Raw genomic sequence first — 25,582 nt, 5'->3', positions numbered from 1 at the left:
ACGCCGGGTTCCTCTCCCCCGGCAGGAGAGCAAGTTGCTGTACACGGGGGAAGAAAAAATCTTCGGAGCTTTGCCCTGGGCCGTGTCCTCTCCATAACCCTCCGATCCGTCGCTCCCGGCTGTTTGTACAGCTTTACCTGTACTATTCTGGTACCCTGTTTAAAAAATTAAGAAAAAAATCCCAGCCCAGCAAACGTAACTTAATCCTCTTTCAGTCAATTGTAGTCTAAAAGGGGGCTAAAAGGAGAGGTGGGGGAAAAAGGGGAGGGTGGGGAGGAGGGGGCTTTTTCTGCCTGTCCCCGCCCCGAGGTGCCAGTGGCAGCCGTGGGCACCGGTGTGGACAGAGGCGGCGGGTGACCCCGGGCTCCGGCACCAGAAAAACCTCCGCTTGTATCTATTTTTATTGAAAAAGAACAAGAGGAAAAGCGCGGGGGCACACACGCACAGCTTTAGTGTCCTTTGACTGCTCATTTTCAGGGGAGGGGTAGGCGGGGTAACGACCCCATCTCCTCGAGTTTGTTTGGGTTTTTTTGTTATTGAGAAATATATATTTATGTATATATTTAATTTCCACCCCCCTTGGGGACTTTCAGTGACTTTTGTCAAAAGTGTTTCCTCCTGACCCTTTTAGCGCCAGATCTAGCCCCATTTCACATCCCCCTCATCCGTTCCCTAACTAGGAGGGATGCTCCAGTCCCCCTCCCTGCCAGCCGCCCCCCCACACCCCTTCAGAATTAACCCCCGAAACCCTCGAGCCTTATCTGGCGGCTGGTGGCGAGCTTGGGGCTAATTGCTCCAACAATGGGCTCCTATTAACGCCGAGCTGTCACTGGAAACCCTGCTGGGGGCTGCCGGGGGGGGCGGGGAGGCCGAGGTGATGGATCTACAGCCACAGCCTGAGAAAAGGACGGTCAAGGCCAGCGCTCCTCGCAAAAACCCTGGGGATCACAAATTAATCCGAGGGGAGAACGGGGGGAAAAGAGGGGTTTGCCTTCCCCCCCGCCTTTTTTTTTTTGAGGGGGCATTTTTGCTCTCCCCAGCGCAGTTTCCACCAAGCTGGGAAGATCGCGGCCGTGAGACCAGGGTGAAAATTTAGGGTGTCCACCTCCCGAAATTGGGGCTGTGGCTGCGAGGGGGAGGCGGCGCGTAAGGTCCCGCATTGACACCCCCTGTCCTTCCACCCGGGGCAGGACAGGATGCTCAGGACTGTTCCCATTTCTTCCCCCCTGCCACTGATCAGTCTTGGTGTAGCTAAATGAATTATTCTATTTTTAAAAATTTATTTTTACTTTATTAATTTTATTTTGCATTATACATTCCATGCCCTCCAAACAGTTGGATGAATGTGGTTTCCCCCTACCCCCGGACTCGGGAAAGGCACGTTTTCTCGATGGCTTAGCAATTTTGTGACCTCTAGACAGAAATTCCCTTCCTGTGGTCCCACGGCTGTAGGTCCCAGGGCTGTAACTGCGGGAACGGAGGGTTGGGAATATCAGCTCACCTGCCCAAAGATCCCAACTCGGCACTAGGATATTCCGCCCCCCTCCCTCAGATGTTAAAAGATATTTCTATTTAAAGTAACTTTTTTTCCAAGTGCTGGAGACCACTCTCGCCCGCAAGGTCTGCTTGGGGTCTGGGGAAATTTGGAGAGCGGGGATAAAGAGGCAAAATCCGGGGAAACACTTCGCCCTCATGTCCATAAAATGCATTAAACCTGAGGCGGGGCGGGGGGTGCAGAAAGTTTGTGCTCTTGCCTGCAAATAAATGCATTGTAAATGATGCTCTCCTCTTTACAGTCCTCTTTCTCTCGAAGAAATCCCTTCCCAGGGAAAAAGGGTGGGCAAGGGACCCCCTTCCCCGGTGCTGGGGCACCCCGCCGGCCCCCAGGGAGGCCGCCCAGGGCCGTGGGGCTTCTGGTGTGGAGGGAGGCGGCGAGGATCCCCCCCACTCCAAGAACATCAGGAGAGATCCCGGTGGTTCTTACCCCGCAGTGCACCCCAGTAACTGGAGCAAGGAAAGCGGGGTGGGGGTATCCTGCAAAACAAAAAGGCTGCAGGCAGAGGGGCTTCTGTTTAACTGCGGGGAGAGAGGAAACAGGAGCTTTCCCGGAGCGAATTAAAACCCCCGGCTCCAGGAGGGCCGTGAGCATCCCCCCCACCCGGCACCCCCCTTCTCCCGTCCTCCTAATGGGCTGCCGGGAGCGATGCCCGGCTTCCCCCGGCCGGCGGGACTCGGCTCTCGGCACCGGCGGCGTCAGCGAGGCTGGACAGCGAGGGGCAGCGCCGAGCCCGCTCTCCCGGGCAGTCCCGGGAGGGAACAGGACTTGCTACCCCATTCCGGCTTGTCCCCCAACACGGAGTTCCCAATCGGGCACGATTACCCGGTTCCCCCCCGGGATGTGCTTAACCGACCCCAACGCACGGCTGGTTCCCCGGCTTTTATACCTTTTTAATATGAAGTATATACGTGTGTGTGTGCATCCCCACCGAGAAGCAGGAAACCTCAGCAGTGCTTCTCTGTCCTCCCGCCGAACGGCGGATGAGCCGCACCGGGGGGCTTAAACCCAGGCTTAAAACGGGCTCAAGTACTCGGAGCGTCCGTCTGGAGGCTCAGCTCCGCCGCCCGTCGAGGAGCGGATCGGATCAGCCGGGGAGGCATTTCCAAGGCGGCAGGTTGAGCCCAGCCCGGCGCGGTCGCCGCGGGGAACGGCGCTGGCCCCGCCGACCGGAGACCGCCCCGGCGGGGGCAACGGTAACGGCGCGGCAGTCGCTGCGAAACCCCAGTTTTTAATTAGACCCCCCTGTATAAAACCTCCTGAGAGGCGCTTCCTCTCGCACCCGGGTAGACGATCTCTTGCCGGCGTGCGGAGGGACGGCACGCAAAGGCACCCTGTAAGTGACTTTTCCTAGTTCTTACTATTTTTTAGATAATTTCTTTTCTTTCTTTTCTTTTTTCTTTCTTTTCTTTTCTTTTCTTTTCTTTTCTTTTCTTTTCTTTTCTTTTCTTTTCTTTTCTTTTCTTTTCTTTTCTTTTCTTTTCTTTTCTTTTTTCTTTTCCTTTCTTCTTTCTTCCCTTTTTCTTTTTCTTTTCTTTTTTCTTTTCTCTTTTCCTTTCTTCTTTCTTCCCTTTTTCTTTTTCTTTTCTTTTTTCTTTTCTTTTTTCTTTTCTTTTTTCTTTTCTTTTTTTTTCTTTTCTCTCTTCCTTTCCTTTCCTTTCCTTTCCTTTCCTTTCCTTTCCTTTCCTTTCCTTTCCTTTCCTTTCCTTTCCTTTCCTTTCCTTTCCTTTCCTTTCCTTTCCTTTCCTTTTTCTTTTTCTTTTTTCTTTTTTTTAATCTTTCTGTCTGTCTTTCTGCCTGTCTTTCTCTCTGCGTCTTCTGTCTTTTTCTCTTTTCCCTTCCTCCTCTTTCTTTCTTCCTTTTTATTTCACTTTCCTCTCCTTTCTCTACTTTCTCTCCCTTCTCTCTTTGCCCTATTTTCTTTTTCTCCGTTTTTCCTCTTCCCTCTCTCCCCCTCTTTCTCTCTTTATTGTCTTCCTCTCCACTTCCCTCTTCCCCCCCCCGCTCCACTTCCCTCCGTCCATTCCCCTCTCCCGGGTTCGTCCCCTGCCCGGTGCCCCGCGGTGTGCGGGGGGTGCCGGGGCCGCGGTGCCGCCGGGGCCGCTAGGGGATGCCCTGGCTCAACGCAGCGGCCGGGCCGGCCGGCGGGGCGCGGGCAGGCAGCCAATCAGCGCCTCCCGGGGCCGACGGGGCGCGGGCGGGCAGCCAATCAGCGTCTCCCGGGGCCGGCGCCCCAGTTCCTGCTCGCCCCCCATTGGCTGCGGCGGCCCCCGCTGGGCGGTGGGAGGTGCTGCGGGAGCGGAGCCCGCGGGGGTCGGGGGGTCCCATGGTCCCGTCCCTCACCGCAGCTCGGCCGGGAAGCCCCCCTGTCCCCTTGCCCTGAGCCTCCCCTGCACCGCCCCCCCGCCGCTGCCTGTAAGGGAAACAAAAATAATACCCCCAAACCGTATTATTTCCAAACGCGTCCGTTTCTCTGCGCTTGTATCCTTGAAAATAATAATCATTAAATCCTTTATGAGACGGAGCAGCTCTAACCCGCTGGTGCAGCTTAAATTCAGGTGGCCGGTCCCCCTCGACCCCCTCGGGTTCCTGCACCTGCTGGCACATCCCCGGCTCGGCCCGGTCTCGCTTTTAGGGGGTGGGGTCCGGTCCTTCTTCACAACCCCCCGGTGTGCCGGCGGGACAACCGAACCGGTCCCCTCCGCGCATGGCTTCCAGGACTGGCCACTCGCAGAGTTTCCCGTCCAGCGGGAAAAGTTATTTTCCCCCTTAAAAATGGAGAAATAAAAACAACCAAAAAAAAAAAAAGGGGGGGCGGGGGGAGAAAAGAAGTTGGTAAAAAGGAGGTTCCCGCGGGTGCGCGGCGGGGGCGGCCGGTGTGCCCCGCCGGTCCCCTCCTCAGGCGGGGACAAGCTCCGCCTCCCCCGGGCTTATGACACTGGAACCTCCTTAAGTTGCGTCTCGCCACAGCTGTCTGTAAGCACTGAGCCGGCTGGCGCCATCCTGCTCCTTTCAGAAAGAATGCCTTCCCTGTAAAAAAAAAAAAAAAAGAGAGAGAAAAAAATATAGGGGAAAAAAATAGAGCAAGCTAGCACAATCTGATCTGATCAAGCACTTTCAGCTTCATCCCTCCTGGGTCACACACTGCTTCTCCACAAGGTTTGTGCGGAATTTCTTTAGCAACTTGTCGCCTTTGTCGCCTTTTTGTTTTGTTTTGTTTTGTTTTCTCTCCCCTCCTTCCTTTTCCTCCCGCTCCTTCACTTCACCCCCACCCTCTCCCCAATCGCTTTGCCCTCCCCTCCTCGTTTTCCCCCCACCTTCTCTTTTCCCCCTTTTTCCCCCCTTTTCTCAGTTGCATAATAATTAATGAGCAATCAAAGTGGCTCTAGGCTGCAGAGCAGCGAATGGCACAAGTTCTCACCGGCTTAAGCCGCTGGAGCTTCTCAGGTGCAAATTAAGCAAATAAACAAATAAACAAACAACCGCGACGAGCAAAAAAAAGAAGAGGCAAGAGTAAGAGCTGAGGCGGCAGAAGCGCGGTTAGAGCTGCTCGGCTCCGCTCCGAGCCGGGAGAGAGCGAAAGAGAAAGAGGCGCTGGGAGAGGAGAGGTGGGTCCAGGGCAGAGCAGGCGCTTCCCAGGGATGGCTGCCGAGGGATGGGATGGGTTTTCTCCTGCCTAAAAAGTCAGGTGCTAAAGTTCAAAACTTCTCAAGCACGTTTCTCTCTCTGCCTCTCTCTCTTTCTCTCTCTCTCTCTGCTCCTTCCCTTTCCTCTTTCTCGTTACAGGTGATCAAAGAAGAGAAACATCTGCAGAAGAGCGGAAGATACCGAGGGGATCTCACTTCGTAGAGACTTTTTTTTCTCTGAGTTTGTTTGTTTTCCTTTTTTTTCTTTTTCTTGAAATATTATTTCTTTTTTTTTTTTTTTTTTCAATCGATCGTTTATCACCATCACCCCCCTCCCTCCACTTTAAACCAAACTTAAACAGCAATATCCGAGCACTTTCCCCTCCACCGCTCTGCAATAAACTTCGGCACCGTCTCCCCCTCCAATCTCAAGCCCTCTGCGCCTTGCTGAGGAGGAGGAGGAGGAGGAAGAGCAGCCAGCGCGAAAGATGGAGGTCTCCACGGACCAGCCGCGGTGGGTGAGCCACCACCACCCGGCCGTGCTCAATGGGCAGCACCCGGACTCGCACCACCCCACGCTCGGCCATACCTACATGGACCCCACGCAGTATCCTCTCGCCGAGGAAGTGGATGTACTTTTTAATATCGACGGACAAGGCAACCCCGTCCCCCCGTACTACGGCAACTCCGTGAGAGCCACCGTGCAGCGATACCCCACGGCCCACCACGGTGAGTGTCCCCGGCGACATCGCGGTTCCCACGGGGCAGCCCCGGCACCGGTCCCGGTACCTCCGCGTTGCTCCGAGTCCCGCCGGCCCGGCTGCCTTCGGGCAGACCCCGGCAGCTCTCCTGCCAGCGGGGCAACTACGTCACGGGTGGATTTTGGGGTTGGCTTATTGGAAATTAAGAAAAAAAATAATCCAGGCTTCCTTTCTTTCTTTTCTTTTATTTTATTTTTTTTTTAATCTTTCTTGCTCTCTTTTTCCTCTTCCTTCATTTCTTTCTGTCTTTATTTATATCTTCTTTATCTCTCTCTTTCTCTCCTTCTTTCTCTTGCTCTCTTTCCCCTCTTATCTCTCTCCCCTCTCTCTTGTCTCCCTCTTTCCCCTTCTCTCTCACTTTCCTTCTTTCTCTTTCTTTCCCTTTAATCTTTCTCTGGTTTTCTTCCTCTCTCTTTCACTTTAGTTTCCCCATCGCCTCTCTCAATTAGGTTAACAGTTAGGGTTTTCTATACGGTGTTTAGTTTTTGCACGATTAAGCTGCTCTGGAGAAGAAAAGCAAGCTGGAGAGCAGGGGTGTGAAAATGACCCCGCTGTCCTCACGCTTGGGCTATTTCATTCTCACTTGGTGAGCTTGTTAGGCTTGGGTTGAAAGTTTTGCACATGCACCCAGGGCCACATCACGGCGAGTGTTAAAACTAAAAAAAAAGAAAAAATAAATCCCGTGGTGTCATTAGGTATCTGAGATGGTGTGTTTTCCTGTGGGTCCTGCAGGAAGGTAATGATCCACAGCGTGAGTTTTGTTCCTGGGTCACAGCTTTTAGAGAGGAGGTGAAATACCTGGGGCCGATGGGGCCCAGGTCCGTGTGGGGATGGGTGTTTTGGTGCCATCTTTTATGTTGAATCGAAGAGATTCAGTGTTTATAACTGGTGTTTACCTGTATGGTGAAAATAATAGGGAGAAGAGAAAAATTTTAAAAGGAGGGGAAAAAGCAGATGCTGTTTCGCGAAGCCGGAGAGTGACCTCTGTGGTGGTGAAATCTAAAAAACCTGAGGTTTGCCATGGAAATCACCCCAAAATCAAGGAAAGGGGAGTGGGACGAGTGAGTGGGGATGGAGCTGAGCCGGGTTCAGGGGCTGCTCCCAGCCCTCAGCTACTTGTTGAGTGTGAGTCTGCATTAGGCTCCGCTCAGTAACTGCATTGTTCTGCTATTAGTCCATTTAAAACAATTATTTCTAAGGATCAGCACACTTTGTCCTTTCTTTCTTTCCTTTTATTTTCTTTTTTCTTTTTTATTTTTTTTTTCAATATATCAGCAGAAAGTGGAAATGCGTTCTCTCTGATCTAGCCTCAATATTATTTACTATGCTACTTCCTGGAGAAGATAATGAATCTTGACCCTTTCTATTCGTATAACCCACCTTCCCTTCCTTTTGAGCAGTTACTTTCATTATTGTTCACAAATGCCTGGTACTGTGAAAACTAGCTTGGAGATTTTCTAGACATGTACAAGCTCCCAGGCAAACATACGTGTCCACACTGCCCCGGCTCTTTAACTTTCTCTGGCTCTATAGATCTGTGTTTGCATCTCTCATTCTGTATATTTAGCAGCCTCTATACACATATCCAGAGACCTACAGAGGTTAAGGCTCTCTAGATGTCAATGCATTTCCAGGACTTTATTAGCAGGCACAAACTTGCTCTCCTCCAGTTGAATAACTCTGTTTTTCAACTTGTAGCAATTTGCTCAAATTGCTGGGGATTTGTGTAGATTTAATTCTTTGGATATACTATTTTTATTTTATTTTATTTTTTTTTTTTTTAGAAAGGGCAGTAATTAAAATATTAGCTACCATCTCCTAAGTGCATTTATAATCTAGGAAATCAAGATTTGACTGCGTAAACCTAGTGAGGGTTGGGTTTTTTTTTTCAAACTCTAGGTCTGTATTTTAAAATGCAAGTGAAGGGTCTCTCGTCATAAGAAGGAGATGGAGAGTTTCTCTGAGAAAGCTGGTACTCTCTCCGTGTGCCATATCGCCACGGAAAAAGCCATCTAACATCTATGTGCAGCCTCGTGGAAGTAAAAAAGACAAACTAGGCGGTTTGCAAAGTTTAGCAGCTCTGTTGGAGAGGTTATTATCACATCTGTGGGCATCTTCTGGTCTTCTTCGTTTGGCCAGAATATTCCCAGGGTTTATAGCCCACGGCTGCGTTTGGAAAATGATGTTCCAGCTAAGAAAAACAAAATATTTCTGCAGTGGGGTCTTGGCGATTCCACGAAGGGTCTTTGCTTCAAAGTCCGTGTGGGATTGTCTGGAAAAGGGGGAGAGCGAAGCAGGGCTCGCCAAACTCTGTGTCCTAGGGCTGGCATCGTGGATCCGGACTCGGAACCCGCTCCTGGGCAGGATAGGGGCTGCCAGTTCAGGCTTATTGGAGTTTTTAAATTTTAATTTTTGAAGGCGAATGGGGTTTCACACAAGATGTAATTTTGCTTATTTCCCCCCCTCATGCTGAGCCCTTTGGGAAGGAGGGAGTGGGGGACACAGCCCGGCACCCCTACGATGGGCTCGCCAGGGTGGCAAAGGGAGTGTAACGGGTGTTTTCGCTGTGCTCTCTCCGAGCAGGGAGCCAGGTGTGCCGGCCCCCGCTGCTGCACGGCTCGCTGCCCTGGCTGGACGGGAGCAAGGCGCTGGGCAGCCACCACAGCGCTTCCCCTTGGAACCTCAGCCCTTTCTCCAAGACCTCCATCCATCACAGCTCACCGGGACCCCTCTCCGTCTACCCACCCGCCTCCTCTTCCACTTTATCCGCCGGCCACTCCAGCCCGCACCTTTTCACCTTCCCGCCGACCCCTCCTAAAGATGTGTCCCCGGATCCGTCCATCTCCACGCCCGGCTCCACCGGCTCCACTAGGCAGGACGAGAAGGAATGCATCAAATACCAGGTGTCCCTGGCCGATACCATGAAGCTGGAGTCCTCTCACTCTCGGAGCAGCATGGCCTCTTTAGGAGGAGCCACCTCCTCCGCTCATCACCCCATCACTACCTACCCGCCGTATGTCCCAGAATATGGCTCTGGACTTTTTCCCCCCAGTAGCCTCTTAGGAGGATCGCCTACCGGGTTCGGGTGCAAATCGCGACCGAAAGCACGGTCAAGCACAGGTAGGGGTTTTTGGCTTCTTCATCCCCGTTGCTCGGGAGAGGAAGCTCTTGGGGAAAGCGGGGGGCGAAAGGGAAAGGCTGCGACGCCGTCTCCTCTCTCCACGCAGAGGGATGCGCACAAGCATCCGTGTGATGAACGCAGCGGGAGCTGAAGCCCCCGGGGATGTGTGTGTATCGGCTTTACAGGTTGTCCTGCTGAGTTTATAACCAAACTCCCCCTTGTCCCACCCGGGCTGGGGTTCTAACCTCCCCAAAACCCCAAACCACTTTTCCCGGGGGCGATCCGGCCCCCTCCGACACCCCAAGCACCTACAGGGTGCTCAGCTGCGGCGCCTAAGGAGGAAGCGAAACCGAGGGAACCGCAGCATTAGTGTATCTCTCTGTATTTTAATAATGGTACTAAATCCCGGCCAACTTCCCCCGCCTGCCCTCCGCCTCGCTCTTCCCAGGGCCTCTTCCCATGCGGCGCCCGGGGATGCGGGGAGGGTTTTCCCTGAGGGGTGTGCTCACCCACTCAGTCCCCCGCCCATCCAGCTGCGTGCCGGGGTCTTTGACCACCCCCAGACCCATCCAGCTCCGTACCAGGGTCTTTGGCCACTCCCCCCCAATGCAAGACCCCAAAAGCATCCCCCTGGCCGTCTCGCTCAGGGAAGAACTGGGGGGGTCCCAGAGCTTTGCGCACCCCGTGCAGGGGCTGCGGGGTTGCGCCGCTCTCTGAACCCTCCGGGCTCGGACGTTTGTGTGCACCGAGGGGCAGCGTGTGAGCCGAGGGGTGTGTGTTTGTGTGTGTGTGTGTGCAGGGAAAGGGCGATTAGTACAAAATTGTTTTTTCTTCTATTTTTTTTTTCTTTTTTCCGAGGAGGCTGCTGCAGGGTTGCCTGGCATGAATGAGATCAGTTTTCAGGGTTTTTCCAGGGTGACATTTACTCTGTCTGTCTGAGCAGGGACTGTCTCTATTTAGCTGATATGTTTGAGCTAATCCAATTATTTTCAGACTGCTGCACGCGACAGTTGCATTGTTTATCCAGCGCCAGGAACTTTAATAGAGTCCGGATGCGGTTAGAGTGACAAAAAAACCCAGACCTGTATGTTTTGTACATGAAAGCAGGAGAGAGAGAGAGATGGAGTGAAACAAAAGAGAGGGACAGAGACTCAAACAGCCCCGGAGCGACTGCCCCGTTTAACCAGAGGGGAAAAAAACCGACCTGGGTATTAACGGGAGCGGCTCCCCGTCTGGCCCCGGTACGGACCGGGTGCTGTAGCGGGGCAGGGACAGTTCTGTTCTCGCCCCCGGGTACAAACCGGGCGGTTTTGTGCTTCCCCGGCTGCCCTGGGACCCGCGGAGCCGCAGCTCCCGCCGGGGCACCGGCTGCGCGGCATTTTCAAACCGTCTTGCCCACCCCCACCCCCCCTTACCCCGCCTCTTGTTTTCCTTTCGCCACTTTCTGTTACTTTACCTTCTAGAGACACATCTGCGGTTCGTGATAAACCAACCCCAGGAGCAACACCTATTTTTTTTCCTCTTACTTATTTTTTTTTTTTTTTAAGTTGATTTTTAGCAAGCTGGGAAGCTCGCGGACAAAGAGTTAGTGCTGGAGGAAAAGGAGGCAGGGGGGTATTTTTGCAGGATGAAAAAGGGAGAAACGGCTCCAAATGTCTTTTTGGTTTTGGTTGTTGCTGGGTGGGTGAGAGGAGAGGGGTTTAGCGCAAAGGCTCTGGAAAGACGGTTGCCGTTTGTGGTTAGGGTGCGGATGCCTCTTGCCCGAACGCAGCGCGGGAGCCGGCTCTGTGCTGAGTGAGCTCTGCTCTGGCCGGCTGAAGTCTTGTGCTGTTCTCAGATGGGCTGGGAGTCTCATTAGGTGCAAGAAAAAAACACAACAAAATGAAAAAAACAACGAACCAAACACCCAAGAAAAACCCACTCAACCCTCTGAAAGTAGCTGGGAGGCATGCCTGCACCCCTCAGTTTCTTTCTCCAAGCTGGTAACCTGGGGGAACCCCCACTCCCAAAAGCTGGAGAGAGAATAGAAAGGTGCCAAAAAGTAGAAGAAGGAGGGAAAGATCTCAATCAGGGCTCAGGCAGGCTCAGGGCAGTTTGGAATCCCAAATATCAGGCTGTAGACGCAGTGGGGAAAGCAGGAGGTTTTCCTACATTCGGTGGCGGAAGTTTAATTGCAAATTAATCAATAGTGGATGTTGGCACAGTGATTGTGTATTGGCTGTGGTTGGGGAGGTGTTTTGGATGTTGATCTGTGATTATTTCGGAGGTCCTTGATGTGGTTTGACCTGTGGCCAAAGAAAGAGGTCTCCCCTGGCTTATGCACCACCCTTGGAACTGGAGCAGTGCTCAAGGAGTGACCCTGGGGTCCTCATACACATCAGACAGGGGGCCATGGACTTAAATTTGGTAGCCTTTCATTTTGGGGGGGTTGGAGGCCCCTGCAAAGCCTGCCAAAGTTTGTCTGGTTCATATAGAAACGTGGGGTCTGGAGGGCTGTAGAAGCCCTCCAGGTAAGGGGGAACTGCCAGCCCCTATTCAAAGCAGGGACATGCAGGAGGCGTGAGACCTTCTCCACAGAGCCCCTCAAGCTCTCATGGGTTTTGGGTTGTCATTGTCACCATCCTTCTTCCCTGCTGCTGGGACACAGGCCTGGTGCTGCTTATGGGGTGGTACTGGGGAGGGGGACAGGATCAGACCCGATCAGACTCTCCCCAGCCTATGCCAGGGATGTCACTCAGCCACGGCCTTGGACCCTTGCCTGGACATCCTGTGCTTGGAGGGGACTGGCAGGGTCTGGAATGGCTGGGTCTCTCGGGGGGTTTGGTTTATTTGGGTGGGGGGCTTTCCCCAGCTGCTTTTACCTCTGCTTTCCCTAAGTGAACTGTGTGCTCTCTTGTTTCCAGAAGGCAGGGAGTGTGTAAATTGTGGGGCTACCTCAACCCCTTTGTGGAGAAGAGATGGCACCGGGCACTATTTGTGTAACGCCTGTGGACTCTACCACAAAATGAATGGCCAGAACCGGCCCCTGATCAAACCCAAGAGAAGGCTGGTGAGTCTCCTTTTTTTATACTTCGTTTTCCTTTTTCTGCAACTTTTGCTCCTCATCTACATTCTGGCATGAAGCGGGGGTAAGCTCAGCTCCAAAACTTGGTCTGGCTGTGTCAGAGGGTTAGAGGGGTGTATGCTTGGAGAGGTGGTCCCAGCCACTGTGGGCTCAGTTGTCTGGTCCTCTTGCAAACTGCAAAACAGGCTGAAAAAAATCAAGATCTAGGACTTCTTGCAAACCAGAACTGAGTTTTCTCCCAGGTTGTAATGGGGCAGATGCCTTTGCACAACACGCCTGAATGGCGATCCAAGGATGGTGTCTTTTTCCAGGGGACACAGGCAGAGGAATAATTTCCTTGTGATCAAAAAGATTATCAGGAGAACAGAATTTCTCCTGGGCTCTCCACACTGCTGTCCTTCTCTTACCAAGTATATCTCCATCCCCCTTGGCTGGCAATATCGTGGAGGGAGACCCAAGCTGGGTACCGGGTACCCCTGGAGTATCAGCCAGACCTTGGTCCTGCAAATTGCTTTGCTGATGGTTCTGGTGCTGCTTGAACCTGGTGTGGCCATTTGTACCTGAGCCATGTGGGTCTCAAATTGTGTCATTCCCTTCTGAGTTGTTGTGAGCAAGGAAACGAAGTAGGGGATGGCAAAGCCTGGTGACTGCGCAAAGCCGAGCATATTCCCAGGGTCACAGAAGTTAAATGAAGACAAAATGTGCGCATAAATAGTTGAAATAATAGTTGCAAGCCTAGCAACTGTATTAAGTACAGGCAATATGTTACAGCATCCCCAGTGATCTATTTGTGAATTTCCCTGGAAGCCACAAAAAGGTCTGGAAGCTGTGGGCACGGCTAACAAATGCGTTGAAGTATATTTGGCAAATAATCAGGCAAACCACAAGGGGAAAAAATATATCAAGTGGGGGAAAAATGTGTGTTCCCTGCTTGGGAAGGTATTGAATGTTTCGAATCGAGGCATGTTTGGTTTTGTTAGGATTAAAGACGTGGTAGGGCTCCTGGGGGCTGCTCAGAATGCGGATGAAAAGCATCTCTCGCCTCTCCGCAGAGTTTCTGAGCTGAGGTGTGGATGTGACTGGTGGTGTGAGGCTTGTGCCCGGCATGGCCGGATCCTGCGGGCAGGTTCGTTGGCCTCCTGTTCCCTGCAAAGGTTCTCATGGCCTTGGTCCGGCAACTCTTAGGCACGGATTCAGCTTCCTCACCTTCCTCACAAAATCGGATTGGTGTTATTTCCACAGGTTCTGGGAAGCATTTGCAGGAGGTTTCGCTGCGAGGGGCAGCAACCTCAGCTCTGTCTGGCTGTGTGGGATTTGGAGAAGATGTGGGTTTATTCCTCTACCGCCAAACTTCCCGGCGGTGAAACCTCTCTGTGCCTTTCTCTGGGCTTTTCCCGTCTAAGAAAATGTTAATCTTTCACAGCCTTGTTAGAAAAAAGGAAAAGCTTTCTAGGGAGGGAAGTGCGGGCTGGGGTTTTTAATTTTTTTGGGCAGCTCTCTTGTTCTCTTTTCCTCCTCCCCCCAGCCTTTCTGTCTTAAACACACATACCTCGTTTTCTTTTCTGTTTTTTTTTCCTCGTTCTCTCTTTATGTATAAAGTTAACTTCCTAGGAAAAAGCTGCCGGATATCTGAGCCCTGGAGATAACTCCTGAACAACAGCTCTGTTTCCCTAGCCCAAACACACAGGAGCTTGAGCGTATCCAAACAAGCGGAGGGGGAGGCAGAATAGGAAAGTGGCTGGAAAAGGGGGGGAGAGCTTTCAAAAAGTGTCTGATGGAACCACGAAAGAATGTCCCGAGTCACCCTAGGCCAGCACATGTAGCATGAACTATATAAATAAATACATTGTGAAAGGTCATTCTTGGGAAAAAAAAACAAAAAACAAAAAACCAAAAAACAACACAAACAACAAACAGAAAAAGAGAGAAAGAAAAGAAAAAAGTGAAGAAGGCGAGCAGGACTGGGCAGGGTGATGCTGTGTATGGAGGCTTGGGGTGCAGATTCAGTGTGCCACAGAATTTCTTGCGTGACCTTGGGCTGGTTTGGTAGGCTCTGATCCCAAGGCACACTGAAACTAATGAAGGGACTCCGATGGGTTGGAGAGAGAAGGCAAAGAAACCCTCAGATGCTGAGAACCCAGCCCAAGCCTTATTAAATTAAATGGGCGCCTTTGTAAGGGCTTCCTTTAGGGGAGATGGATGTCGCCTTGTTGGCTGAAGGGGCTCGGGCAGCTCCGCTTCGTTTTGGGGGCAAAATGGAAGATCTGGAGATGTTGGCAGGAAGATCAGGAACAGGCAGGTTGTATAACGCCACCACTCTGCTTAAAAGGTCTATGGCCCTCTTGGAGACCGTTCCTGTCCCCATTGAACCTTTCTTTGAATTTTCTTCCTTTCCCTGCCCAGGTGCATGCAGAGCTCTCTGTTTCCATGTCCAGCCATGCTGGTTTTGGAAGGATTATAGCCAATTTTCTCGGAAGGTACACGCATTTGCAGCCTTTTTTAGGAAGCTGATGCTTGCAACTTTCTGGGTATCCCGTGTAAATCCAGAGAGTGAAAAGTCCCCTTAATTAACTGTCTTTGTCAGTGGTTCCTCCTGCACCATCCTCAATTCCATCTTCTCATTACTGCCAGTGCTTCTCAAGTTGTACCCTTGCTCACAAGCAGTTGTGCCATGGGGTCTGGTCTTATATATGATATAGGGCACCCTATTAGTCATCCCATTACTTACATGGCCAGGCTCACGTCGGTGACGGGCGCCAATGGATGTCATTGCTGGGCGCTTTTACAATAGCGTTATTATTCATTGTTTCCTGCCCACTGCCGGTGTCTCCCGTGTAAGTTGGTACAGCATAAAAGGTAGAGTTTGGGACCGAAAGAGCACAGAGTTTAAAATATTCAGCTAGCATCACTGAATTTTTATAGGGGAAATGTGGCAGATGGAAAAGGTTTTAGAGAAGACAGCGGATGTTGTGATTTTTTTCATTTATTTAATGTCAGAGTTTGTTTGAAGGTGGCAAGGTGGTGACCAGGCACAATCTTTTAAATATACTTGACACAGGAGAAATTATGGTGAGCGTCGTGTAGAAACCCCGAATATCTTCAAAGGAGATATTTCTCCTGTGTGGGCTGAGTCAAATATCACTGTTTTTCAGAAATTTCCTTTGGCTTGATTCTTGAGTCTGATATGGGCAAAGCTGCCACTGAGAGACTCAATCCAGCCTCTGAGCCACCCATACTGGGCCAGTGGGAGCTGGAGTGGTGACAGAGACCTGAAGACTTGACCCCCATGTCTCAGTGAGAACTGTTGTGTCCATGATGACATGTATTTACCCGGTGATTTTGATGGGAATGAAATCTGGGGCCATGGGATTGTCTGGCTCTGGGAGGACAGGACCGAGGTGTGTGCACATCTGTTCGGGGCTCTGCTTTTGGTGGTGGGATGTTTCAGCTTCTTCCGGCACTGGGATTTTTGCAACCAAAGACCCATGTGCCATTCCCAGCTCGTGCTTGTCATCAGCACGGAGAAATCAGCTAAAGGCCTCCTCGGGCTTGAGATCGGCTCTTTTCAGCGTGGTTTATGGTCAGGCAAAACGGAAATGTCCCCACGGGCAGTCAGTGAGAACCCCTTGCTGTCAAATCAGGCTCTTCGTAATGCTTACGGGCATCATATTTATTTATGTTTTAGACAGTCCTTTTTGTCTAATTAAAAAAAAAAAATAAAAATCCTACTCTATCTAAAACAAAACCAACTCGTCCTCTCTCCACCTACGCCGCATTCAATTATGATTAAAATTGCAACATGACCTAACAAGAGTTGGTATTAACGCTAGTGCTGTGCCAGTGTCCATGTTTGCATTTTGGGTTTGTTGTACGGTATCCAAAGATGTGGTATTTCTTTTTTTTTTCCAAATGTTGGATGTGCTACAGTGTGCGGCTGTGTGGGGTGAGGGGTAAATTTGAAACAGTAAGAGCACAAAAGAGAGCATTAAAGGCTCAGTTCTGCAAGGTGCCAAGCATTGCTATGATCTGGAAAATCGCTTAAGCACATGTTTTAACTTTAAGCACATGAGCAGTCCCATTGAAAGCAACGCATCGGGATGAAATCAGAGCTCTGGGACTGTGTCATATTGATGGAGAAGAGATAGGACGGGGATCTAAAGGTCTTTTTTTAGGAGCTGTAGGCACTTGCACACACGCAAACATGCATACGCATTCACATAGAAGTCTGCAAACTCCTTTTCCTCCTTCAGTGGCAGAAGGACAATTTGTTTGCTGAAGTTACAGTTTTTAAATGACAAACATGAATTCATGCATGTGAAAGAGGAGCATCTTTGCCAAATTTGGCTTTGTTAAATCATTATCACAGCTAACAAAAAAGCTTCTTCATACACTTCGACACGTAGACTTTTTTTTCTTGTTCCTCTCCCTTTATAAAATGGCAACTTTTTCTTTCAGCCTCATTACCGATCCTTAAATAAACATGAAGGTTTAGGCTGCAAAAGGGTGTAATTAAAAAGTTGGGATTCTCACTCTTGCCGCAGTGTTATTTCCGATCTGGAGCCCGTATCCTTTGAAGCTGAACTGAATTTACAGGATGGGGCCGTGTTTGCGGTCAGACCCGGCAAGCAGCTGCCCACCAACTCAGCGCGGGTCTCACCCAGCACTTGCTGGAGCCGGTATGACTTCTTGCCGTTGACTTCAACAATTGTTGGTTCAGGCCCTGACTGCAGAATTAGACCCCTGGGGGGTCTGAGAGAATTAAGATGGAAAGACGTGTTGGCATTTAAATAATGTTTTCCCCTCTGGAATGGGCTGTGCCAGCGCTGCTAATTTTGATGAGTTCTATCAGAGGTTTAGCACTCACTTTTAGGATGCCCTTTGGCACCTGATTCAGTTCATATATATAATTTGGGATTAAAGTACCTCAGGGATTTTTTTCAGAATTATTATTTGTTCTCACAAGCCAGTTTCTGGAGGCCTCTGCTGATGTGCGTCAGTCTTGCAGGGTTGATGTTTTCTTTCTCAGCAGTTTTGCTGATTGTATCTTATTACTTTTTCATTTTTTATTTTTTTTTTTTAATTCTTTTTTAACACGGGTGCTTTTCTCTCCCTCTCCTTCTCTTCCCCTGTCTATCCCCTCCTTCCCGCAGTCTGCAGCCAGGAGGGCGGGCACGTCCTGCGCGAACTGTCAGACCACCACTACCACCCTGTGGAGGAGAAATGCCAACGGCGATCCCGTCTGTAACGCCTGCGGGCTCTACTACAAGCTGCACAATGTAAGTGTGACTGTAACGCTCAATAACCAGGCCTCAGTTTCGGTGCTTGATGGTCCAGACTTTTCCTTGACTTCAGGATTCCCAGTCTTGTGTGGTGCTGAGACCTCCTTTGACACTCCTTGAGCCCTCCAATGTTCTTTGAGGACTTTGGGGGTTGGAGCCATGAGTTGGCATCCCTTCAAAAGTAGCCCATCCAACGTGGGGAGGTATAAGAAAGGTCTGTCCACGGGTAATGTTTGAGCTTTCCTATGTCTGAGCCAAGAAAGGAAGGGTGGATCAACACAGAGGGACATTATCTGCTGCTGATTTGGCTCAGTGTATTGGAAAAGACAACATGGTGTCCTGCAAGCCAATACCCCTTCTATGTGTAGCTTGGTTCCTCCAGCAAATACAAACTCTGGAAAAGAAGCAAAATGTGCCAGCAACTATTTAGATCTTTCTTGGGTTTGTGGCTGCCTTTCTCCCATCCCTCCACCCATCCCCAAAGATGATTTATTTAGGTCTTGTGTTTGCCCCGTTTGACGCAAGTAATTCCTAAACCAAAAAGGACTTGATTTAGTTAGTGGGTTGCAGAGTCTGCCCAAACTATGATGTGAATTTTAAAGCATCTGTCATGGAAGGGAAGAAAAAAAGAAATGAAATGGCTGGAAGATTTAATCTAATATCTCCATGCAAAGCCAGCTTGTAGGAACCAGGGATATGCGCCCCAGGGAAAGAGCTAAAGGGATCTGAAAGGTCTTCTACTGAATAAGACTACTAATAAAGGAGTCTTAGGGCTACTTCTGTTACTCTCATTCCACATGTGGCATAGAATAATTATTATGTCAGAAGAAGGAAAAGACTTTCCATTTCTCCGCTTTAATATGACTTTTTTTTTTTTCTTTTATTTTTCTTTTATTTTCTTTTTTTCTCTGATGGTCATTTGCTTTATGTTTGACTTAGAAATCTCGGACTATGTTTTGCCCTCATGTCCACCCACACAAACACATCAAAGACAGATCGGGTTTCATGGGGCACCCAACCCTTGTGGTGTCTCAGTACCTTCCATTTGTTATTTCAAGCTCTTCAGTTTCTTGGGATGAGTAAACAAGTTTGTATTAAGTAGAAAAAAAACCCCAACCAGAGTAATTTTTCATCTGCTCTGTGAGAGGCATGTCTCTTGGAAAAGAGTAAAATGTGTTTACCCTTTAGTGGGCAGGTGTCTCAGCATGTTTTGAGTCCTATGTAGCAAACAAAGGTTGTCCTCAAACTCTAAGTGTGATCACTACAAACAAAGGGGTTAGACCTACAGTGAAAGCTCTCAGAATACCACAAGAAAATATTCCCTGTTTGCTATTTCCATGGCAAAAAGGGAGCAAGGTCAGTCAGCTTCACTGGAGACATCTATACTGGTGCTATGTTTTCATTTTGACCGTGTGGCCACCGGTGGTAGGACTGATATCACTTAGCTTAGGAGACCTACAGGGACACCTACACCTGAGCTGCTCCCCCTGTACCTCAGCAAAGCCCTTTGAAGAAAATAGGCTCTTCTCAGGTGCCATTCACTGGACGTGATGGAGATGCCTGTGTTTGGATGAGATTACTTGTATTCTTGAAGATGGTGTAGTTTCTCCCCATGACTACAAAAGGTGGCAGGGTGACTTCAGATGTGTCTACCTGCCTCTGACCAGAGGAATCCCCCATAAGGTGCCTAGAACGGTGTCTGAGTGCTGAGGTTCTCCAGAAATGTTCCTGCAAGAGCACAACCTTTTTCATGGTAACATTGTGAACCAAGTTGGCCTGAATTGACCCTAGCTCCGCTTTTAGGGAAGCTTGGCTCCAACTGTGAAATCTGTGACATGGGGCAGGCCTTGAGCACATTGGAACCATTTTGATGTTCATTAAAAACACCGACAGCTGCTTAAAAGCTCAGCACAGCTACTTACCCAAGTCAAGTAGCATCTTGCCTTATGAGCAACTCCATTAATGGGACCTGCTTAAATGAAACCCCTAGAGGACTAAGATACTGTGTGCAGCAATTTGACTAAGCAGGGATAGTAAAATCTGGCTATGAGTGGATAGAGTTTTGTTTTTGTTTTTTTTTTTCACTTTTTAAAGATGATGCTTTGTTATTACTGTGGTGACAAACAGGCAACATTGCAGCTGATAGTTCTTGAAGGTACCACCCCCAGCTTTAGAGGTCCCTGATGGCAGAGCACTGGAGTATCATTCTGCAGCCAAAATGGCTTTAGAAGCTGTGACTGTGAAGGCCACATTGTGCTTTAGAAGCCAAATAGGAGTGAGATTTTTGTGACCAGTGGTAAGGTGATGATAGCTTCAGGAGATGTCTTATCTTTTTGGCTGCTGGGAGGCACCAGCATCATCCTTTCATCAACTCACAGCAGGGAGGAGGAAGTTGCACATGGACAAAATTCCTTGGCTAGTGCAAATTGGTCTGGTCTGTTTAAGTGCAAGACTTGTTTGTTTAGGCTGTGGTCCTACTGCCTTTGTGTATCTATCTTCATTGGTTCTCCATCAGGAGAGGTGTCAGAAATAGAGAGGCTCATCATAACATGTCCCTCCCAAGCAGATGAATTTTTCTGCACAGATGTTGCACCAATGCCAGTGGAAGGTCTTTGGATGCTCAGAAGATGCCTTCACCTTGTTTCAGGCTAGGTTGTAGCAAATTCCTGGCTGCTTTTTTACCCTCTCCCCCCATTTTGTCTAATCTTTAGGTTTAATGAATTTTAATAGACCTTCAGGTCATTTGGTTGTTGTAATGGATTGATCTGAAGATGGAGCTTACCCAGTTTTTAAGTCCATGCTGGGAGTGATTGCAGTGAAAAGGCTATATTTTCATGGGGCTATATTTTCATAGAGCTATTTTTTTTCATGGGGCTATATCAGTTTGTTTTGCCATTGATTCCCACAGCTTAAGCAAACCCATTTGTCAGTAGGATATAAGCAATAATCATAATAGTCTTGGGGTGCATTTAGTGAAGCTGCTGGCATTTCTCCTACTGACTTGAACAAGAGCTGGCTCCATTAACACCAGTATTAACAATGCCTAATATTTCACATTGATACGGTGCCTTTCATCCTGTGGCGTCCCAGAGTGTTTTCTAAGATAGAGCCAGCCTGGAAGATTAACCCAACGTTGTAATGACTATGTCTGAAGGATAAATCCGCTTCAGTGACAGGACCCTATTGAGGTCAATGGCAAAATCCCATTGTCTTCAGTCAGAGCAAGATCAGACCTATAATGTCTAAGACTATCCCCTGGATTTGATCTGTTGTATGTGAGGTTCTTGTCCTTGTTATTTCAGTCCTCGTTAGAGGCAGGACCAGCCTTCACTCACTTCGGGGATGGGTGGGAATATACCTTGCTGGAGGTGCACAACAGATCGGCCTGTGCCCATAGAAATGAGTGACTTGCCATTGTTTTTGGTAAAAGTTCTCAGGAAAAGACCCTTTGACAATATCCCAAAGCAGGGTTATGTGTCCCAAGAGCAGAGCAGTTGGTATTTTGCATATGATAAAACAAAGAGTGTAATTCCTGCCCATAATTAATTTGCTCCATCTGAAATTAATGAATTTCATATACAGATGTTGGGCTGGTTTAATTTGAATTTAGCATGTGTTTGTCATTTTTAGTACGATGAATTTTCATGAAAAAGGTCTTCCCTCCAGGTCTCATTTTCCTCTACCCAAGAGATGGGTCCATGGCTGAGACGTCTTAGGGATAGCTTCAGTTCTGCTGGGACTGGCCTTAGAAGTCACTTGAAAAAATTTTCAGCTTGCTGCTGTGATTGTGCTGTTCTCACTCCTGACATTTATCCAAGTCCTTATCCATTTGGTACTTGGGCCAGGTATCTGCTAGGAGGGTGAGACCACGTTCACCAGGATGATGTGTCCAGCTAACAGCTTGGATGGCATCTCTGACCCCAGTTGCAGGGCTGGCTGTGGCTTTGTCCCCTTCCTGAGTAACACTGGCATTCCCATCCTTAAGTTGCACATCAAATCGTGGCCTGGACCAGTCTGTTCTTAGTGACTGAGTGAAATAGGAAGGGTGTTGCACTAAGGAAGTGGTCATTGTCCTGCAGGACATGACACCAAGCTACACAGGGTCAGGACCCCTATGGTTGCTCCAAGAGCCAGCACAGTCCCAGTCCCAGCACCAGGCTGATGTCACCTTGCCATCATCAGCTCCTGAGCTTGCACCTTTGTTGTCTCATCTGGAAATAAGTTCTGGCTACCTCTAAGTCTTGGTGTCATGATGCAAATCCTCATTAGGAGCTGCGTAGCCTGGGGTTCCTGTGTGTCTCCCCCAAATCTGAGTTGGATTTGTCAGGGATAGAGGCTTCCAGGTTTCCTCTAGCATTGCTGCTTGGTGGAGATCACCTGGGACATTCTTTTAGATTTGAATCTGGGCAACACATCCCTTCTGGCTGACTTAAAACAGGTCAGGCAAAGCTATCCCTTCCCAGACATCCAGCTGGAGCAAAGGACTTTCCTTGTGTGTGTATCCTGTGTGTATCCGCAAGGACAGGAAACCAGGGAGATGGGTGATATTGTATTGAAAGGCCATGACATTTGAGGTTTTTGCTTGTTGCTGCCCCAGGGCTGCTGTTGCACTGCACATGGGCAGATTCCTCCTTCCTATCTTTAGCAAGCACAGCTGTTCCTTCCAGCTCCCTTTATCCAGAGGCAGAGGGGTGAGCCTTTTATTCGTCCATTTTTCAGATGAGGTGAAGTTTCCCATCACTGCAGGTACGGAGAGCCTGGGGTCACTGATTCAGACTGGAATGACAAACTTTGGGATGACTAAACCAGAGCAGATGAGCCTGGTCCTTCCTCTCCCTGTTCCTCCACCCCTGCCTGTAACAGGGAGCTATTGTATCCCTGCCTCCCTGGGGACAGAAATACATGAATGACACCCATGCCGTGGGGAAAGGCACCAAGCAGTGGCTGATAAGCAAGAAGTGAAACTTTGCTGTGATCTGGAAGAAGGGAGTGCTTTGTCCCTTGCACTGATTTAAGATCTTATGGATGAAGATCTGCTCAGGACCCTTGCAGGAACTTTTTTTATTGTTCTTCATCAGGGTTGAGACAGCAGTTGCTGGCAGATAGCAGATTCATGTTTTTTCCCCATTTTCTTCCTTTTGCAGAATATCCATCAGTTCTCTCGTGTGCTCACATTTATGATGACAAGTGTTTAGCTCTGAGGGATTTGCTGTGCTCTCCTGCCTTCTGCTATGGGTGAAATTCTGCAGAGAAACCAGTGCAAAATCAGTGTGACTCCCCATGTATGCTCTCAAGTCCAGATATTTAAGGATGTTTTTGGATACTGGGTGCATAAATCCCTTCCCAAGTGTGGTCTTTTAGAGTTTTCATGGAACCTGGACTAATACATATTGTGATGCTGGCTCTTTATGCAGCAATAGGAGTTTCTTAGAGGTGGTTTGACAGAGCATTTTCTACCATTTCCTATCCCTGATGAGTATATGGTGAGTCATTGCAGCTGTTTATAACCATGCAGAAGAATATAATGCTTAGGCTTCCTATAGTTATGTCTGCATGAAAGTAGAAAATACCCTGCCAGGCAGGACGGATACCTGTTTCAGCAGCCCCAGAAAAGACCTGGAAGGTTTTAGAAATAAAATTGTGTTGGCTTAAGCAAACCTGAAATGATGGCCAGAGCAAAGTCTTATGAAAGAAGAAAAATAAGACAATTACCTGTCCCTTTTGTGAAGAGTTTGCCCAGCTTCCTAATGGCACTGTGAAAGTTTGAGACCTCTCTTAGCACTGAACCCCCAGCAGCTCTTACCACTAATGGTTTTTAGATCAGTCGGGAAGCCTCAGGGTGGACGTTGTTTTGGGGGAATATTTCAAGGTGATAATTATTGGTTTCATTCCTAAACACAGTGCAATTATCTAATGTGCAGATAGCTGAAATTTTTGAGTTATTGTGAGTTATTTGGGTACTTTTTGCACCCATGAGGCTCTGCCAGCAATTTTCTGTCATCTTATTTTCAGAAATTCCAACCTGGCTTGGGATTTCCTGGTGGGATCAGAAGTTTGGGATGGGAGGGGAGAGGCTGTGTGATGGTGGCACATGGGGTGTGCAAGAGGAGGAAAGGGGCTGCTGGTGTTCAGCTGGTCCTGGTCACATCACTGGGTGCACAGATCCCACAGTGATTTGGGGAGAAGGGATGGAAGCCCCCCCAAAAAATAATTGATTTTTGTTTAGATTAACAGACCCCTGACTATGAAGAAAGAAGGAATTCAGACCAGAAACCGGAAGATGTCTAGCAAATCCAAAAAGTGCAAAAAGGTCCATGACAACCTTGAAGACTTTCCCAAGAGCAGCTCCTTTAACCCCGCCGCCCTCTCCAGACACATGTCCTCCATCAGCCACATTTCACCTTTCAGTCACTCCAGCCACATGCTGACTACGCCGACACCGATGCATCCTCCATCCAGCCTCTCCTTCGGACCTCACCATCCTTCCAGTATGGTCACTGCCATGGGTTAGCGAGAGACTCCCCTGCTGAATGCCTACGGTCTCAAAATGAGATTTACTTTATATACTTGCATTTTTGCAGGCGTGTGGTTATGGGTCTGACGTCCCAAATCAAATGGGAGGGGGAAAAAGAGTAATAAAAAATAATAATAATAAAAAAAAATTGAAGGCGTAAGAGAGAGAGAGAAAAAAAAACAAAACGCAGAAAAAAACTACAAAAAGCACAAAAAAAGGAAAAAAAAAAGAAAAAAAGAGAAAAAAGTTAAAAAAAAGTTTTAAAAAAGTGATGTTTGCCACTTTTTAAAGGAACTCACTATGGCGTCTATGTATTCTTACCCACTGAATCTGGATACCATTTGTGAATAAGCCATTCAGAACTTGCATTCCCTATTGGACAGGATCTCTAGTGCTGTGAAAAAAATGATAAAATAAAATAAAAACCGCTGAACATTGCATATAACTTATATTGTAAGAAATACTGTACATTTGAGGAAGACTTTATTGCATCTGGGAAGCTGTAAAGAAAAAGGCATGAAGGACTTCGAGAGATTTTTTTTTTGTTTTTTAAAGGAAAAGGATAAAAAAAGAGGACGGGAGGACAATTTAAAAACCAGAAAAACAAACAATGCAGACCAAGAGGAAACGCGGTCGTAAGAACAAATGGACCAACTGCCAGTCATGTCTTCTCCTTTTATTTTATTTTATTTTTATTTGTTCCTTTTTTTTTAAAGAAAAAATTATTTGTTTTTCGTTTCCAGGGAGGGGGAGGGGGCTGGCTAGCACGGTTTTGATGATGCATTAACTAACTTACTAACTAAATAAATAACTAAATAAATAAAACCTGTAGGGAGATCATTCATTTCGGGCCATGGGCCTTTTACATAGGAAGTACCAATGGTGTCAGGCAATCAGTGTTAACATGCGGACATTGCCAACAAGGGGTTTTCAGATAGCCATTCTCCAGGTCTATACGCATTGTGAACAAGTTCCTGTAATTGTTGTTTGTATGTATAATTCAACGCACCAAAATAAGAAAGATGTAGATTTATTTCATCCTATTATACAGACTGAATGGTTGTACAAATTTATTTACTGCTAGTGATAAGACCTGCTTTATTTTGTTTTGTTTTCATATTTTTTCCTCCTTTTTTTTTTTTTTTTGAGAATAAACTAGATTAAATTCTGTTGACTTTAAAGTGTTTTGTGCTTGGGGGTGTGAAAAGGAATATGTTTATTTCTTTTTTTTTTTTTTGTTTAAAGTTTGTTTTGATGCCATTTATTATGCAGTTACTATGGGGAGGGGAATGTGAGTCTTTGCTCGTGCTGACAGTGCAAATAACAACCCCAAACCAACACAGAACAAAAGAAAAAACAAAAAACAACTCAAAAATAAATGAACTGCTGGTTAGTGTAACCCCACTGTCTGGTGTGTGCTCCCTGTCCCTTGAACAACAGCCTGGCTGCTGTTGTGTTCCCACTTAGAATGGATCCCTTTTGGTCTCAGTCCACCGTGGCCACCATGGTGACAAATCTGCGTCAATGAGAATTTAGGACCGGGTTAACGGCAAAGGCACAGCAGGGTCTTTAAGGTCCTGGTTAACTTTTTGGGCTGTACTAAGAAAGATCTCCAGGATCTCCAGACTTTGGAGAGGAGCTGGAAAAGCATTTTCTACTCTG

General features: G+C 48.3%; 1 protein-coding gene and 1 long non-coding RNA gene across 6 annotated transcripts in view; one reads left to right on the top strand and one right to left on the bottom strand.

The window, feature by feature from the left end:
* The window catches only part of GATA3 (GATA binding protein 3), a 29,344-nt gene extending 4,025 nt beyond the window's left edge, over window positions 1-25,319 (top strand). The window contains exons 1-6 of one of the 5 annotated variants that reach the window (XM_065049286.1): window positions 2,279-2,891; window positions 5,342-5,910; window positions 8,526-9,062; window positions 11,967-12,112; window positions 17,278-17,403; window positions 23,633-25,094. In XM_065049286.1, the coding sequence (XP_064905358.1) occupies window positions 5,670-5,910; window positions 8,526-9,062; window positions 11,967-12,112; window positions 17,278-17,403; window positions 23,633-23,917 (1,335 nt within the window). In that variant the 5' untranslated portion in view covers window positions 2,279-2,891; window positions 5,342-5,669 and the 3' untranslated portion in view covers window positions 23,918-25,094. Of the gene's footprint in view, window positions 1-2,278; window positions 2,892-4,538; window positions 4,715-5,026; window positions 5,164-5,341; window positions 5,911-8,525; window positions 9,063-11,966; window positions 12,113-17,277; window positions 17,404-23,632 lie in introns of those variants that run through there. The other 4 variants (XM_005499993.3, XM_005499992.3, XM_021284191.2 and 1 more) reach the window with 4 other exon arrangements.
* LOC135578247 (uncharacterized) lies at window positions 4,005-5,128 on the bottom strand. The gene is made up of 2 exons (XR_010469669.1): window positions 4,977-5,128; window positions 4,005-4,585 (listed from the first exon to the last, which is right to left on the bottom strand). It is a non-coding gene; the product is annotated as an uncharacterized LOC135578247 (long non-coding RNA).
* Window positions 25,320-25,582: the final 263 nt, after the last annotated feature.

This window comes from Columba livia, chromosome 1 (genome assembly GCF_036013475.1).
Source record: "Columba livia isolate bColLiv1 breed racing homer chromosome 1, bColLiv1.pat.W.v2, whole genome shotgun sequence".
Lineage (NCBI taxonomy): Eukaryota > Metazoa > Chordata > Aves > Columbiformes > Columbidae > Columba > Columba livia.
Note: the sequence above shows the minus strand (reverse complement) of the source record. Positions and strands in the feature narration are given on the sequence as shown.